The following is an 18,318-nucleotide window of genomic DNA, read 5'->3' as shown; positions in this document are numbered from 1 at the left end:
AGTCTGCTGTGATTCTGATGGGCTTTCCTTTGTATGTGATTTGTTTCTTTTCTCTAACTGCTTGTAGAACTTTGTTCTTCTGTTGAGTTTCTGGAATCTTAACAATTATATGACTATGTGTAGATTTTTTTTGATCAAGGCTATTTGGAGTCCTATATGCCTCACTCATCTGTATGTCAAGTTCTTTTCCTCTGGTTGGGAAGTTTTCTACCATTACTTCTGTGAAGAGATTTTTTATGTTATCTGCACTCTCTCCTGTTTCTTCATTGAGCCCAATCAGTCTTATGTTATTCTTCTTTGCATCATCTAGCAGCTGCTGGATTGATTTCTCATGTTCCCTTATAATTTTGAAGCAATTTTTCTTTTCCTGGTCATTAATTGCAATCTTATCTTCTATGTCTGAAATTCTGTCCTCACATTGCCTCATTCTGCTGTGTAGACTTTCAGTGGAGATTTTCATGTCCTGGAAATCTATTTGCATCTGTTTTATGGATTCCACTTGTTTCTTATGTTGGGATTCCATCATATTCCTGAGCTCCTCTCTAGATTTATTAATCATGTCTTGCACTAGGAGCACAATTTCTCCTGTTATCTGAGAAATGATTTCTGATTTCATTTGTTCCAGATCCCCTTTTGTTGCCAGTTCAGTGGGTCCAGGTGGTTGAGTATCAGAGTGTTCCATCTCATTTCCCTTTGGGGTTGCTGTAGGTGATCTGGAAGTCTGGTTTTGAGACTTATTTACATGTTTTCTCATTTCAACTTGGGGGTGGGGGGGTGCAGGGTCCTGTTGGCTCCCGCATGGCTTCCCTCCTCTGAGCTGGGAGAGGTGGGCAAGGGGCCAGGAGCAGTACTAGGGATAGTGGCCCAAAAGCCCCTTCCTCTGGGCCAGGAGCAGCGGGATGGTTGGTGGCCCAGAGGCCCCTTCCTCTGGACCAGGAGCAGTGGGACTGCAGATCAGAAGCACCTACCTCTGGGCAGGAATTCTTTAAATGCTGAGAACTTGATTAGCTCCAGTACAGTGGTCTGGTGGTATGTCCTCTGCTTCTTTGTAGTGTGGAACCAGGTGACTGTACAGAGAAGAGGCCAAAGGAGCGGGGGGAGGGGGGGGTCCAGTGGATTGCTGCTGGGGTGGCTGATTCGGTGTTTTCCACACGACTGGCAATCTCGGGACCACATCCACAGACCTGCCTGCCTGCAGCGGGATGATTCGGTGTTCTCAGCGTGACTCTACTTGAGGTTTATTTAGCTTCTGCTTCTTGGGTTTGTGGGTTTACAGTATGAATCAAATTTGGAATAGTTTCATCACTAATCATCCTTCAAGTAGTATTTTCTGTTTTTACTCTTTGGAGCCTTCAATTATGTTTATATTCAGACACCCAAAATTGTCCCACAATTAATATGCTATTCATTTTTTCAGTCTTTCTTTTATATATATTTCATTTTTGATGACTTATATTGCTACAATTCCAAGTTCATTAATTTTTTCTACAGTTTTGAATCTGCCACAAATCCCATCCAGTCTGTCTTTCGGTTCATATTGTAACTCTCATTGCTAGACTTTTTATTTAGGTCTTTATTATATGTTCACATCTCTACCATTTGGTCTGTCCAATCTTTTTCAAGTTTCTTGAACATGTGAAATTACTAGTTACTTTTAATATCCTTGTGTGCTTATTCTATCATCTGTGTCTTTCTTGGAAATTTTCAACTGGATATTTTCTTCATTATGGGTCATAGTTTCCTGCTCTTTTTATGTGCCTGGTAATACTTTATTGGTGTCAGACAACATGGACTTGGTGGATATTTTTGCATCCTAAAAATATTCTTGAACTATGTTACTTGGAAATAGTTTGACTCTTTGAGTCTTGTTTTTAAGCTTTATTAGGAAGGAATAAAACAGCATTTAGTCTAAGACTAATTTTGCTCCACTACTGATGCAAGGCCTTTCAGTACTTTATCTAATGGCCCATGAATTATGTAGTCCAAGAACAAGCAAAACTAACCTTTGATAAAAGGAATTAAAATAGTGAATGAATGTAGGCTATGAATACGAGAACTTTCTGCAGATTCTTTACAAAGATATAGTCATAAAATCTCATTATGTGAGCAAAACATGCTACAGTGTATAAATTTTAACATGGGTTTTTTAAAAAATCATGATTAAGCAGGACATGGTGGCATACACCTGTAATCCCAGCACTCAGGAGGCTGAAGCAGGAGGATTTCTGTGAATTTGAGGACAATCTGGGCTACATAATTATTTTAAGTCCAACCTGAGACTTGTCTCAGAAAAAATCATGATTAATATATATCATATATATTAATATATATCATAATATATATTAATATATCATATATCATATATATATGATTTATACCAAAAACTCTAGAGCAAAGATTATCAGTTGATTTTTAAATTATCTTCTGACTATCTTTCAGTGTTATATTAGTCAGCTTTCTAGCACTACAACAAACAACTCAGTTAATCAACTTATAAAGAGAAAAGGTTTATTTTAACTCACAGTGTTAGAGGTTGTATCTCATGATTGGTGGATCTATTGCTTGTAGTCCTCTGCTTTCAGAGGGAGGGGCTAATAATCACATCATGGTGGAGAATGTGTTAGAACAAAGCCAATTACTCACAGCCAGGAAACAAAGGAGAGAAGAGGAAACCATGGTCCCACAGACCATTTAGAGAGCAACCTCAATGAATTAAAAGCCTCCCCCTAGGCCTTGCCTCTTTTTGGGGGGAGAGGGGTGGAGATACCAGGGATTGAACCTTACTCTTTCAAGGCAGGTGGAACCACTGAGCTAAATCCCCTGCACAAGCCTTGCCTCTTAAAAGTTTCCACTGCTTCCCCATAGCAACACACTGGGGACCAAGCCTTTACCAGAGAAGCTTTTAGGGGACACTTAAGATCCATACTGCGTCAAGTTTTAACTGAGTTTTCAATGTACATATTCACATTTTAAAAATGCATAAAGCTAATATTTAATGAAACTATTTTGGAGGGGTAACTCTCTGCCTTGGAATTGTATGAAGGGAAGGAAACTGATACTTACCTATTGACATATGGCATGCATCAGGTCTCTTGGAAAGTCACTTGATTACCTTATTCTCTTTGAATAACATAACAGCTCTATGAAGTAAGTGTCCCATTGGCAAAGGGAAAGTGGTGGTTCAGACAGGTTGTTATCTACTGAGGTTTCCCAGCTTGATCTTAGGTCTTCCTGTTTCTGAAGTCCTCATTTGATCCTTAAAAAAGAGAATTAAGTCCTCAGGGATTGGCTTGTGTCTGGATGTCCCCTTCTTTTTTGAAGGTATCTAGATCTGGAATGTGTGATGCTAAGGTTAAGGATTACACATGAGTGATTGGTTTGGCACTGCCTTAATCCAGGTAGTCTGAATAAAGTAAAAGGAGAAGAAAGATACTGTTAAGCTCTATTGTTGCCTTTGCTACCTTGTGTGCCCCATGTTGTTTCTCCTCTGTGATGTCTGTTTACCATCCCTACCTTGGAGCCATATGATTGTGGACTGAACCTCTATAAACTGTGAGCTAAATAAACCCTTTCCCCTTTAACTTTGGGTGTCGGGTATTTTATATCAGCAATGAGAGAACAGTAACTAACACAGGGATGGAATTTTGAAATTCAGAGTAGTAAAGAATGCTTGGCAGGATGGAAGAATCCCAGAAATAATCAACTGCTTACAGGCAGGCATAAGAATTGCCACACTGGTCTCTGGGAGTTTACTCTTAAAACAGCAAAATGAGTGGTTCCAATGTCAGTGTTGAAAATCAGGTAGTTAATCTGAAACTCACAAGAGTCTGATCAGAGACAAGGAAAGAAGTGGGTGGTTCAGATAAAACCCCAAAGATCTAGAGCCTGCATGGCACCTAATGGGAGAGGGAAGGAATGTGTTTCTTCCTTATAACCCAAAGGGTGGCTATAAAACAAGGGCTACTTTGTCCCCAGATGGAGTAACAACCTAGAAGCCAAGCACCAAGGCTGTCAATTGCAGGAACAGGCATTCTCCCTGTATCAGCTTCTCCAGCACAGGCGAGCACGACTCACAATTGGTCACCTGTCTGGAATGGATGTAGAGTGCACACCAGTGAGGTCACCATAGTGCAACGGGCCAGAACAGCTGCCCGGTCTGCTCAGGTCAGATCTCAAGATACACCTGCTCACTCCAGAGTCTCTGTTGGAGATGGCTTTTTTGTGAAGTTTCCTTCCGTGTCAACAGCCTGCTCTGAGCACTGGGGTTTAGCAGGTTCTTTTACTTTCCCTTGCATCTTCCATCACAGACCTCTGAATGAAACATTCATTGATATACCAGTCTGGAATGGAGTCTCTGACTCCCACAAAGCTCCCCCAGGGCCATCTGCAAGCAAGGGGGTGGTGGGTCTAGGGATAAGACTTAGCCTTAAGCTCTGTTTGGAATTAGAGGGTTTGATAGGCAAGGGCCCCCCATATATCCTTATATACCAGCTGGTCTATATTCTCTCAAAGCTAGTATATGATTTTTATCAGACAACATAAATCCTAGTTTGAATAATATGAATGAGAGGTGGCAGAGAGGAAGATGATGGCCCTTACATTGAGACAGCTTCACTATCCTTCATCTTGGATTTTTGTGTACAAAATGAGAACCAAGGAAAGGAACCAGAAGAAATAGACTCTCCTTCCCCCAACTCCTCCCTACACACTGCCTTTTTCCTCTTTTACAGCACAGCTTGTCTGTGCCAAATTCTCTGCCAAAGGCCAGGCCCAGACTCAGCAGGGGCCTCTTAGTTTCCTTAGCTCATTCACTTCTGAGACCTTTGGCTGAGTTGCATAATGGGGGGCTAATTACTGCTGTGTGATACCTTCTAAAGAAAAAACTGTCTGCTGGGAACTGGACTGAAACCAACATAGAACCATTTACTGCACACTGGTTAGGAAGCCACCAGGAAGGCCTGCCCAGGGTGGTTTTTAAACACACACGCACTCCAGTTTTCTCTCTTCCTGGAGCCAAGAGCTGCCCACCAGTGACGGGCTGCAAAGCACAGGCTCACCTCCTCTATAAGGGTATGCTGTCTGAGGGCTGGCAGGAGGATTTTGTAGAGTATGGACTCCAACCCCAGACTGCTGAGCTCTAGCTTCCCAGCAGAATCAAAGTGAAAACAGAAGAAGCAAAACACTTCTTGAGCACTTACTGTATGTCAAGAGTGGTTTTAGCACTTAATGTGAAATATACAATTGATCCTCAAAACAGACCTGGGAGGTCCACGGTGTCCTTACTGTAATTTTGAGGAAACCAAGGCTCAAGTTATATGTCTTCCCAAAGGCACACACTAAACTGAATATTTAAACTTGATTTAAGTGTTAGAGGCAAAATTTAAGCTCTGATTTTTACTGATTGTCAGGGTAGGGCTTTTCCTACCACAAGAAGAAATCTTGCTGGCCCTCAGCAAGAATTCTCAATATGTTTCTGACACTTTAACTTTCTTCAGTAAATATCTTAAAAAACCATCTCAGCACACGCATAATTATTTATTTATAGATTACATGAACCAACTAGTAACTGGTAGCACTGATAGTGTACTACCCAAAGCATTGATCATCACTACTGACAATGAATATAAATCTATATTTCATAGAGTTCTGAAAACTTAGAAAATGTTTCAACCAAATCCCATCTGATCTAATTAAATCATTGTTGATTTAATTTCCATATACAGTTGGTGAATAATTTATTTCGGGAATAGAAGTAATACAGTATTTTGCTTGTTTTCAAGTTCTTGAATTGTTCCTATTTTCTACAATCTGCAGTTTCCTTGAAGGAAATATTTTAAACTACTTACCTATTTTGTGAGGGTTATAAGGTTATAATTACATAATCTGTAAATCTATTCATTGTGTATATGTAAATATTAAAACACCATAAATGCTGAAAGAGAAATTGGAAGCATGTACAGAACCCCCTTACAGCCATGTGTAATTCCTACTTTCCCTCACAGGGCTTTGCATTTAAGGAAACTGACCCCAGCAAGCCTGGCTATGGGCACCATGGTTGATAAGTGTATTCAGTATAAGTAAATAAAAATCTCTTTGCCCTTACATTAAAAATTAGTATAAATACAGGTTCTAATGGTTTCCTCCCTTATCCCTCCCTGCCCTACAGGAAGGTCACCATGACATTTTAGAGTGGACCTATTCTGACACAGGGTTTGGGGGCTGAGAGACAAAAGCAGGCCAGTGGAGATTTGGGGTGTCAGTGGGTTGTTGGGAGCGGACAGGAAGACACACACTCTGGAACACCACAGAGCCCTGGGCAAGAGGAGAGCCTGAGGGCTGAGGGATGACACACCATGATCTGGGACATGGCCACAGATCCCCAGCCCAGAACAGGGCACACAGCCTGGTGATCTAGATTTCAGAAGCCTCCCTCCTCAATTCTTAAATGCGAGAATAAGTGAAAACATGTTCTGCAGCACAAGAATCCCTTATGGTTTGTTTTCCAAGATGGAAAATAAACACATTTCAGCCCTTCCATGGATAAAAATAACTTGCCATTGATTTTGAAATCCCTTTCATTTGTCTCTCACATACCACTCCTGTACAATGGCACTTTGTGTGCAAGCTTTCCTCTCGACGGGGCCAGCCAGGCCCTTCCTTCTGCCTGCCAACCAGAGGAGGCAGGGGAGGGTTCAGGATTCGTGGTGGGAGCAGACTCTGGGCAGGCCCAACATTGCTGTTGGACATCATTCAGAAGTCCCAGCTTGGCGGGGGGAGCCCAGAGAGGAAAACAAACAGAGCAAGGAGTAGTGGAAAATGCTGAGTCCCAGAGCTGGTGGAACCACTTTGCTTTTCTGCAGGGAGCAGCCGTTCTGCCCACCTGTGGCTGCAGGAGCAGGCAGGGAGGCCTTGGCACCAGCTTCGGTGCAAGGGCTGGGAGGGTGGGAACACACACTCCTCTCTCTTCAGGCAGGCCCTCCAGAGCCCTTGCCCTGGATACTGAGGCCCTTCTTTGTCTGACAAGTCCAGGAAAACATGATTCTCAAAGGCGGGAGAAAAAGACTTTCTCAAGCTACAGTTCATATATACCAGTGATGGCAAAAATATGGCATATGTGTCATTTGGGGTTTTTTTAAGACAAAAGATGTTAATGTGTGAGGTTTTTTTCTAAACTAAAACCTCAGTATTCAGGTTGAATTGCAGTGTTGGCTCTTTGCAATAAATAAGTGGGTTTTGGATTGCAGGTGGGGCACTCAGTCTTTAAAAGGTTCGCCATCACTGACAGCTCCCACTTACTCCTACTTAGCATTCACCGTATGTCCAGCATCAACATGGATTACTTGGCAATCATCATATCAATCCTGTGAGATTGGTATTATCATCCCTACTTCAAAGATGGAGAAACTGAGGCACAAAGAGGGTAAGTAACTTCACCAAGGTTACAGTTCACAAAAGGTAGGGCTAGAATTTAAAACCATACAGTTGCACTTCAGTTCATGTTCATTTCACTTCAAATTCACATTCTTTAATATAACTGCCTTTTTTCTTTAAATTATCCAATTTCCTCTCTAGGAATACAAGATGTGAGACACAAAGGGAGGACACTCAAGATGGTGAATAAATGGGGGGGCGGTGAGACCGCAATACAAAGATGGCAAGAAATCCTAAGCTAGCATTGAAAGATAAAAAGAGTATTGGTCAAGGAGACACTTGCTCTTCCCTATGCCCCTGATAGAATTCTGAGAATAAAGCTAGGGGTTCACCTGGAAAATGGGACCCGGCATGTCTCGGGGAAGTTCTAAGGAGCAGCAGTTGGGACAGAAAAATGGGCACCTTCTCTTTTTCTTCTGATTACAGCTTGGAATGGAGACAAATGTCTAGAGCTTATGGGAGCATCTTGATGAGAAGAGACAGATCATGCCAGTCATGCAGGGAGGCTGTCACCTCCTTTTGTAAGCTATATAGCTCTTGTTGTCAGAGGAAAGAGGGGAAGGAAAGAAGGAAGACAGAAAGGATGCAAGTGGGAGGCAGGGAGAGAAGGAAGAAAGAAATTATTTCTTGGTTGAATTTAGAGGGACAAGTTTGCAACCCTCATTAGATGCACAAAATTGGCCTTGGGGTCAGTAAACTGAAGGCCTACTCTTGCCTGTCACCAGTTAGTAATGTGATCTTAGGTCTCCCAAACTCTCCCACCCTTAGACCCTTTCTTTGTTTAATGAGCATATTGCACTTTATCTCCAGAGTTCTTTCCAGATCTAAAATCCATACTCTGGTGACACTGTGATCAAGGAGAACTGTTATCACCATTTTTGCATGTCACCTATGGTCAGGGTCCTAGCACAATTCCCTCTACATTCACACCAACCTTCCACCCATTGCTGGAGATTCCACACCCTAAACACCTTCCTGAGGTGCTCAGGACACTTTCCTTGCAGGCATCTCTTCAGAGAAAATGAAAGTTTTCCAGCTGGTCTTCCTGCCTCCAATTCTACAATCCTTCTCTACACTCAGAATGATTTTTCAAAGGACAGGCCAAGTCACTTATCTTGGCCTGCAGAAAGATCTCCAGGACTCCGCATTGCTCTTCAGCAGTCCTCAAAATGCTGGACCACCTCCTGGCCACTCTCTCCCTGACCTGCCACCCCTGCTCCTTTGCAGCCTTGTGAAATTTGCAGCACAGGAAATTTCTCTCAATCCAACCACTTTCTCATTTCTAAGCCTTAGCACCTGCCTTTTCTCTACCTGTACCTCTTCCATCTTCAGACCATAAGTTCTTTAAGGATAGTTTTCTTCTAGTATCAAATCATAGTGTTATCTCAACAGATGAGAATTCTCCCTGTATTTGTCCATAACCCTTAATTTACCAAAAGCAAACTAAAGGAAGAAAACTTGTGTACATTCTTCCTATGGAATCCCTAAGGAAGTACTGAACTCGATGCCAACCATGTAGCACATGCTCAATGAATATTGGTTATCTATCCAAATAAATTTGTTTAGTGGCACCATTACATAGGGGACCATCTGGCTATTACACCATACAGTCCTGTACACTAGAATCTCAAAAACACTGGCTTTTCAGTTTCTGCAAACTACGAGATATAACACCTCCCACCACTCAGTCTCCTATTCCCAAGCCAAATCTCAGCACCTAGAAGACTCTTGGGTCCATGAGTGCTGATGGAAATGATTATCGTGATCAACATTAAATCATCCAAGGGTCACCTTTGAGCCAGGACATAGCACCTAGAACAGTAGAGCAATTGCTTCTTGGCCTTTTGGCTAAGATCAAGAGTAGAACAGTAGAGCTTCCAATGATACAAACAGCCTGCCGCAGCACATGTGCCATAGGTTTGCCACCACTGATCTGCAGTTTGGTTAAGAGGTAGTACACAATGTGAAACAGGAATAGTGCTGAGTTCTGTTCCTAATTGGGTGATGTTAGGCAATTCCCTTGGCCTCTCTGGAGCTCAAGTTCACAAATGCCTAATTGAAGGGCTCAAACTAATCTTCATTAAGGTCCTTTTGGCTTCACAGTATGGAATTTTGGAATTCTGCCATGTCGTCTTCTACTGATCTTCTGGGCCATTACTGGGCTCACCAAAGAATCCATGTAAAGTATCGTGGAAATGAAAGAAACTACTTTGGGCAGTCATGCCAGGACAATGGATGACACTGGACTACCCCAGAAACACCAGGATAGGAGAGTCCCCTGGGTTTTAATCCAGTCTCTGTTGACCAGGCTTCAGATTTGGGGTTGCTACTTATGGTAGCAGAGAGAGGGCTATTTGTGATGTGTGGTCAGGGATTTCAAGAAGGTTGCACACATGAGTTCTAGAGCAGGTCACATGTGCCACCACCATGCAGTTGACAGACTTGGACCCCTACTTGCACCCAGTGTTGACAGAGCCTCCCAACCCTACCCTCCTGCATCCATATCCTTCAGTAGTCCATGATCAATCAGTCACTGAAGAGAATATTTTATATCCCTTGGGCTCAAGTGCACAGATAATGTAATCACAGAGAAACAGATACCTGAATTAAATATCCATTACCCCCAAACACAGGTCACATTGGTTATTGTCTCTACAATCACTCTTACCTTTCCCATAATGGGTACAAGTATCCAAAATTAAAGGTGTGTTGGCTACACTGTACTTGTACTTTCTTACTGAACAAAACTGATCAACCTGAGTAGATGTGCAGAGAGAAGGTTCCCAAGTTCAATCATTGTTAGTGTTGAATTTGCCTTACCTTGAGATTTGTAAGAACAACTATTTCTCATGCACACTTAGTTTCCAAAGCTGCTTGAAAACTCCAAGTCCCATCTCTCCTAAAGTTTAGAATATTCGTGCCTCAAAAAGGCAATCTAGGGCTGGGGATATAGCTCAGTGGTTCCGCCGCCTGCCTCGAAAGCATAAGGACCCGAGTTCGATCCCTGGTACCAAAAAAAAAAAAAAAAGGCATCTAATGCCAAAGCAAATAATCATCATTCCAAGATCATGAAGGCGACTGCCACTAACTCGACTATCTTTGGACTCTTACCATTTCTAGGCACACCTTAGGATCAGATCTTAAAAGTGTATAAGAGTCAGAGCTTAGGTTTTAGGTGTGCCTATACAAAGATTAAATATTGCCTGTGACTGCTCAGAACTAGTGGCTTAGGCAGATAGTGTGAAGGACAGAGAGAAGAGAGTGGCTACCTCTTGACCCTTAGTAATTCCCAAAGTGGCTGCTGAAAACTTCCTTACTCCTCCACTTTGTATCACATAGAATGATCGGAGCTGACATCAAAGCTCTGGGGAAATACTGTGGCTGACAGAGCAGTAGAGCCTGAATGGTGGGGAGAAGAGACTAGAGATAGGACTATAACTGTAACAGGAGTGGGGGACTGTGGAGTATGTCACAAGGCCTGGTCACTGTTGATTTCCTAGTGCGCCATGTGCACACAGTCGTCACTGTTACTACTTTGAACATGAGCACATTGAGATTTTTCCAGGGAATTGAATGGAACTGGCTTTCCAAGGACAGACATATTTTCCAGGAAAATGGAAAAGGGGAAAGGGAAAGAGACACTAACTAAAACAGGAAATGGCACCGAACAAAGGGCACAGAGGCTAGATTCACCTTATCCTCTAATTTGGAGTTCTAAATTCTCAATTTCAAACATTTTAAATTTTTCACCAATTGATCAACACCTTCTTTAGTCAGACACCTTGCATCTCTGCCTTGTTACAAAAGGTGCCAGGAAAGTGCTTTTCACTTCTGTTATTTATTGTTCTCAGATGAGAATTCTCACGGTATGAACGGATCCCAGAATAGTGAACCAGCACCATCCAAGCTAATATGGTGCACCCATCAAATGGTTGTGGCCAAGTCCTCATGCCAGCTCCCAAGTAGACCAAGGTTCTCTCTGTCTGAGGTGGGGAAGGGTCTCTGTACAACCAGAACCATATCACAACCCATCTTTAGAATAGTCACTGGGGGGAAGAAGAGGTCAGAAAGATTTTAGAAGTGAAAGAGCATCTCAGAATGAAGACTTTGTCCTTGTCCCATTCTCTTTGTAACCATGCCTGTGGCTCTGACAGATGATGAGCAGTCTGCCTGCAACAACAAAGCAGATTTTTTGAGTTTTATGATAGTAATGTGGTGTCATGGAAAGAATAAGGGCTTAGAAGTCCGATGGTTCTCTGATGACCCCAGTAGCCTCTTGTACTCTTTCCCAGTGTAGGTTCTACAATTTAATTGAGCTTCATGCCAAGAAAACATGGACTATGGAGAGATATCAACATGGGAGTCAAACTTAAATTTCTCAAAGACAAGGCAGGATTGTAAATGTGTGGGGCTGGCCTACTAGAGACAATACAGGAGCCTCATGTTCATCCAAAGGAAGGGGGGGCGCAATGTCTGTGGAAGAATTCAAAGACCTTCCTATTACCCTGCTGCTTGCACTGCTCATTGGGCTGAATGAATCCTGGGTATATCATGGAGTCATCTGTGAGTCACCTTATTTACATCAGCACCCTTATTTTACCTAAAGCACATGTCACAGTCTTCCTCCTTTTAAGTTAAAATAATTATAGTTCACTGTACTGGAAACCCCTTGGTATGGTTTGGATATAGTTGCATGTGCTCCCCAAAGGCTCACATGCTGGAAGGATGGTCCCCCGTGTGGTGGTGTTGAGTGGTGGAACCTTTAAGAGGTAGGGTCCAGTGGAAGGAGACTGAGTCAAGAGTACATCACTCTCTGAAGAGATTAACACTGGTCTCAAAACACGAGTTACATCTCAGGAGACTGAGCTGTTATAAAAAGAACAGACCTGGCTCCTGATCCCTCTGGGTTCTAGTCTCACCACATGTGCTTTTCCTTTCACATGTCCTCTTGCTATGATGCCACTGCTAAGGAGCCCTCACTGGAAGCTGAACAGATTGTCTCACCAATATTGGACTCTGGTCTCCAAAACTATGAACTTCGTTGGTTTTTGTTCTTTATTTTTTTTTTTTGGTACCAGGGATCGAACTCAAACCTTGCACTTGTGAGGCAGGTGGTGGCACCACTGAGCTAAATCCTTGGCCATTAAAAAAATTTTTTTTGCTACCTAGTCTCAAGTGTTTTATAATAGCAACAGAAAATGGACTAATATGGCTCTGTTGCTCAATTTGGGGTGGGGGGGTGTTAATTCTACAGCTTATTTCAAGACATAAGTCAGACTGTTCTCAGCCAACTTTCTTATACCACCACCTCCAGAAAGCATATCATATCTATAATTCTATGCAGCACCTCTTTTGTATAACTTCTCTTTCCCTTGCATCTCCTTCCATTCTCACCCTACCCTATCCTCCCAAATCCTATAATTGCCATTGATTCTAATGCTCTCCCCTAGCTCCTCCACCAGTTTCCATATGGGGGTCTCAGCTATATCACTGAGAGGCCACCAAAGCCCAGTTTCCTGAAAGCCTCCATTTGAGGTCTAGCTCCTAGTCAGAGAAAAAGGCCCAAATTGATTTCATTCATGTACATTCTTTTCCTTCCTGGTCAACACAAAGTCAGTCATTGTAAGGGTTGATACCAAGTGGCCACTGAAGGAAGCTCTCTGACCAAAACCTTGACCGAGGCAGAAACCTATTCTCTGTGAACTGTTTATTCAGCAGGTAAAGAGCTCACAACTTGTAGCTTTTCCCAGGTTTGCAACTGAAAACTAAAATATGTAAGGACCTCAAATTGTTTCCCCAAAGTCTCCCAGTGAGTGGCGGTGGCTTCACTGAGGTTCAAGGCCCAGTGCCTTCCTCAAGTCGGGCTCCTTCACCACTAGACCACACAGTCGATGCTCAGCCAGTACTCAGCAACCTCAAGCTCCAGGCCTGAAGAAATAGATTTTCCAACAACAGACCTGTTTTTGTGAACAATTCAGCAAAATTTCTCTTTCCAGCTGTGAGTTGGGCTTCATGTTGCAAATGTTGGTGTTAATTAAAAACATCCACCTTCTACAGTTTCAACAACAAGGAAAAAAGTACCATGCAGAATGCATTCCTAAGCACTCCTCCTCAAAGCACTTATAAATATGTGTTTTATTTATGATACGGTTGCTGGGGGGCCTCCTCACAGATATTATCATTCCCAATTTTTGGTCCCAATGAGAGCTGACCCCACACCCCCAGGATGAGTGGAATGCCATAGAATAAAGTTATTGTCAGAAGAAACAAAAATACTGTTCCTGGTGTACAGCACCTACAATTTTCAACTTTCTGCATTAGTATCAGGAACTGCACACCTAGCTAAAATTAAATATATATCTGTTGAACCACTAAAAATTTTCTTCACCTGACTTAGTCTTTCTGACATGAACAAATGATGTATGTCAAGGCCAGAGACATTCCAAAAGGGATGATCCAATACATTCATTGTATTGGGATGTTAAGAATATTTCTATTATAGTTCACCCCTTTATTAGAAAATCTTCATGTAAAATGGTCCAGAGCTTGGGGGATCACACAAAATGAACTGCATTTCTTCCCGTGCCTGTCTCTGGTTGGTGAATTTGTCCTGCTTCACTACATGATCCAGACAGAAAGAATCAAGCCGAAGCCACATCATTATGAATGAATTTCTTCATCTTTAATTTCACACAGTTTAAAATACAATATGAAATCAGGCTACAGTATATAAAAAACTCTCCAGCAAAATGATGTGCCAGCATCAGCTACTAAAATAAACAAACAAAAACTCCCTGGTAAGAAATATTTTTTTGCATTTAAAAAAAAAACACATAGACACTTACATCGCTACATCTCTAAGCTACCTCAGTTCTGATTTTTAAAAAGCACCTGCTTTTCCTTTTTTATCTCACTTTAAAATTTTCAGCTTTTAAAAAATATAAATTATATGAAAATACAAGTTGGAAAATAGTCAAACACAATATAACATCTTTTTCACTCCAATACTTCTCAGCTTTAAAAAAAAGTATTCTTAAAAAAAAGTTCAATAACTGAGGCAGTGTTCCTGATAGAGATAATTTCATTTTAATATATATATGTCATATATGTATATGTATACATATACTTATGGTTCCTTGACACTTCTTTGGAATGTAGGTAAAAATTCAACAAATTTATATAGACCCCAACAGAGAAAGCAGCATGCACAGCATGACTAGAAGAGAGAAAACATATTTTTCCCCATGAAGGTTAGGCAGGTTAATGCTCTAAAACCCAGAGTGCTCGTCTCCAAAGTGAGGAAGGGCACATCTGATCTTGGAATCCTACTGCCAATCCCCATGGCCACAATCAGGCTCTGTGTAGGGAAGTCTCTCCCATGAATGCAGAAAGGAACCCAAGTGACTCTGGGCCCAAAAGCCAAAACCCACATAGATTAAGGCATCTCCAGGAAAATATAAGGGTTTCACCCAACTAGACCTGATTTGCCCGTCCTTCCTCTGAAGTTAACATGTGTTTTTAAAAAGCATAAATGCAACAATGCTGCTACATTTCCAGTGTATAAACCACCCACCACTCTTCTTGGGATGGTCTCTGGCCTTTGGACAAAAGGGGAAAAAGCATATGGCCAGATGGACAAAGCTGTCTGTATTAATACACTAGCTACAAATCCTGAAAATGGTGGACGTAGGGAGAAAGGGCATCTTAGCAAAAGTGTGGGCTGAGGAGCACGAGGAGGCACTTTCTTACACCTTATCTGCTACGGGGATTGCAGGGATTGGACAGACTCACAGAAGGGGAGGTTTTCAGTGTACATTTCATAGGAAAGGCTGATGACTTGAGACGGCGATTTCATGCCTAGTTGTAAACAGTAAGCATTGACCGATACCCGGCCTTGGTTCTGCTCTCATCCATCACTGAAATGTGAAAAGACTTAACTAGAAAGTTCAGGAATTATTTCAGCTGCAATTTTGCATGTTCACAAACCACACACACACACACACACACACACACACACACACACACACACCCTTTGCCAGGGCCCAACAAAGATCACATAACCTAAGAGAAAACAATATCATCCAAACAGTTCCAACCTAACACTCCCTGAGCAGCTCCTAAAATATTTGGAGAAGTTCATTAAGGCACCTGCATCTGTAGGATCAAATACACAGCTGGGATCACTCTGCCTTTGCTTTATACATGTATACGCCAATTGGTTCATATGGGGACCCTTGTGGATCACAGAGCTAGTTCCTGATAATTCAGGGCCTGCAAGGGAATCTGGGAGTCAGCAGCACACCAGTGCTAACTAAGGTAGTTAGCACTTCCAGTTTCTTAGCTAAATCCGCAAAAGGGCCAGCCCTGAGAAGATCATCTGCAATTTCTTCCCCTCACTCATGTTCACAGCAGTCCCTTCTCAGCTTTATAACTGGCCATGTCTTCAGTGGGAGGAATTCTAATTACATTAGCACACTTCCTTACTACTTAGATGTTGGGATTTGCCCCAAACATCATTTTTCGATTCATCTTACAAATAGCAGAAAGATAACTCCCTTTCTTAACTGTATTTAAATTGGGGGGAGGCTAAAAATGTACCCAAATCTCATGGACCACCTTCTTTTAATCACCCAAGCTCCTTTCCTTATTTTCTCTGCCTTCAAGTCATTCCTCCCTTCTCCCATTAACGTTCGCTCACCCTCTGGCAGGGCAACAGATCCAAGCACAAGGCCCAGCGTCATCTGCACCACCTCTTCTGCATGCAAATTTCATCTGACATCCTACCCTCCTAGCTGCAATTCTGCAAAGGAAAGCCTTGCACATCTCTTCCCCAAATCAGCCAAGTTATTCTGTACTCAAATGCTTCCTTAGTATCTGTGGTACAAGTACACTCTTCAGTTCCGCGGTGTTTGAAGTCACTTTTTCAGTCATCTATCAGAAAGCTTATGTTTCTCTCTGCTGAATACTGGAGAGGGGGCAATAAATGTGGGATGCTGGAAGAATAAGATATAAAGGAGAAATTTTAGAGTATTAGTTTGGAACAACATGCATTCAGGATATGCTTCTTAAGACCTGAGAGGGTAATGCCCATGCACACAGCTTTAATTCCAAGTCATCTATGTTATAAGTAGAGAATTATCAAGAACCAAGTTAATCTTCCTCCTTCAATTTCCTTTCCATGACTTCAGCAGTGCTGCTACCTTGACCACTGTCCAAACCCAGGGCTGCCAAAATACATTCAGTTCACAGACTTAATGCTTCATAGATTAACATTAAGTCTAAACCCCGAGAATCCATAAATGACAAATAAGTAAAGGGCTGTGACAATATTTTAAAAATTATAGAAGAAATGCACACACACAGTTCCCCTGCACCCAAATCAGCATTACTATTTCCTTCATATATAAGTCACATGAATTTGGGATCCCTGATCTCAGTGGCTGAGCTTTGCTTTTCCAATGGGGTCTATATAAACAGTTTTCTTTCAATGTGACAAAATCCTCAGCCAGCAAATAAGAACAAACTTGCATGATACTGCAATACTGAGACCACCTTAGAGCTTAAGACAATTTCTTGAGAAAAAAAAATACTGGCACAAAATTTCATAAAATAAATTTTAACACAAAAACAGTTTGGACCCCTCCCCCTGAAAGTCCATCTTTTTTTTCAAAAAGCAGAGTGAAAGGTACATAATCCTTGGTTTTTACTCCATCCCCCAAAGAAAATGTTCTCATCCCACCCTCCTCATCTTTCCCTCCCAGATTCAAAAACAACTGTAAATTAATTGCCTTTCACCAGTCTTGTATTCTCGATGTAACAATTTCTCTTGCAAATGGGTCCATAACTCAAGATGTGCTTTTGTCATGGATGATTTTAAAACACGATTAGACACATTAGTCACTTCTTTCCTTAAGCCAGATCCTTCAAGCTTCTAAGACCCTTTTCTCTCTCCTGAAAACCTGCTGAAGACCTTCTGGCCCCTCCACCCCGCAAGTCCTGGCTTTCCCGCTCAACCACGCAAAATGGATTACAGCTGCAGCTCCCTTAGCTCCCACCCCTGAATGTAAAAAATGAGTTCTGGAAAATAAAAAATAGAATAACAATTAAAAATTAAGAGTCCGACCAACACAGTTGTTCTCTGAAAGGTCTCAGAAAGGTAGCCCCGGCCCTTCCACGTCCATCACTCGTCAGCGTCGGGCTTGACATCCAACATGGCATGGAGCTCCTCGGGGGTGTACCCCAACAGGCTCTGCAGGTCACAGACAAAGCGGTACACATAGCGTTTACCCGCCGTCTTGTGGATGATGTTTTTGTCATAATAGTAGCGTAGACCACGGCTCAGTTTCTCGTAATTCATCTTAGGCTTGTTTTTCCTCTTTCCCCATCTCCTCGCCACCTGAAATTTAAAAAATTTTAAAGGAGCACGTAAAAATCTATAGGATATTCTCCAAATATGTATTTATGTGTCAGTATTGATTTATGATGGCCTATCACATTCAGATAAGTGAATCAGACATCTATGCACCTATAGAAAGTACTTTCTGAACTGTCCTCTGAATTGTTTTTCTTATAATATTTTAATTTTTAATTATCACACAACAGTTACATATATATTTATGAGGTACAATGTGACATTTCAAGAGGTATGCACAACATGTAATGATCAGATCAGGAAGCTGGCATGGGTATCACCTCGGCTATGTATCATTACTTTCTGTAGAACCATGCGAAATCCTCTGCCCTAGCTACTTTGAAATATTCAATTAGTTGTCAACCACGGTCATCCTGCTATGCTGCAGAACACTAGACGCTATCCCTTGGGCTCATTCCCAGGCTCTTGGAACCTCTGCTCTGTCACCTACTTCTATGGGACCTACTTTTTAGTTT

At 41.9% G+C, this 18,318-nt stretch overlaps 1 protein-coding gene across 6 annotated transcripts in view; it reads right to left on the bottom strand.

The window, feature by feature from the left end:
• Positions 1-14,091: 14,091 nt before the first annotated feature.
• Positions 14,092-18,318, bottom strand: part of Ets1 (ETS proto-oncogene 1, transcription factor) — a 124,314-nt gene continuing 120,087 nt past the window's right edge. For all 6 annotated transcript variants that reach the window (XM_013078832.3, XM_004862604.4, XM_087214302.1 and 3 more), the window contains one exon: positions 14,092-17,827. In XM_013078832.3, coding sequence (XP_012934286.2) covers positions 17,612-17,827 — 216 coding nt within the window. In that variant the 3' untranslated portion in view covers positions 14,092-17,611. The remainder of the gene's footprint in view (positions 17,828-18,318) is intronic.

The sequence above is a fragment of the Heterocephalus glaber genome, unplaced genomic scaffold, assembly GCF_053883595.1.
Source record: "Heterocephalus glaber isolate CG9 unplaced genomic scaffold, H.glaber_assembly_v1.0 deba00001446, whole genome shotgun sequence".
NCBI lineage: Eukaryota > Metazoa > Chordata > Mammalia > Rodentia > Bathyergidae > Heterocephalus > Heterocephalus glaber.
The sequence above is the reverse complement of the archived record's forward strand: the minus strand, read 5'-3'. Positions and strand labels throughout refer to the sequence as shown.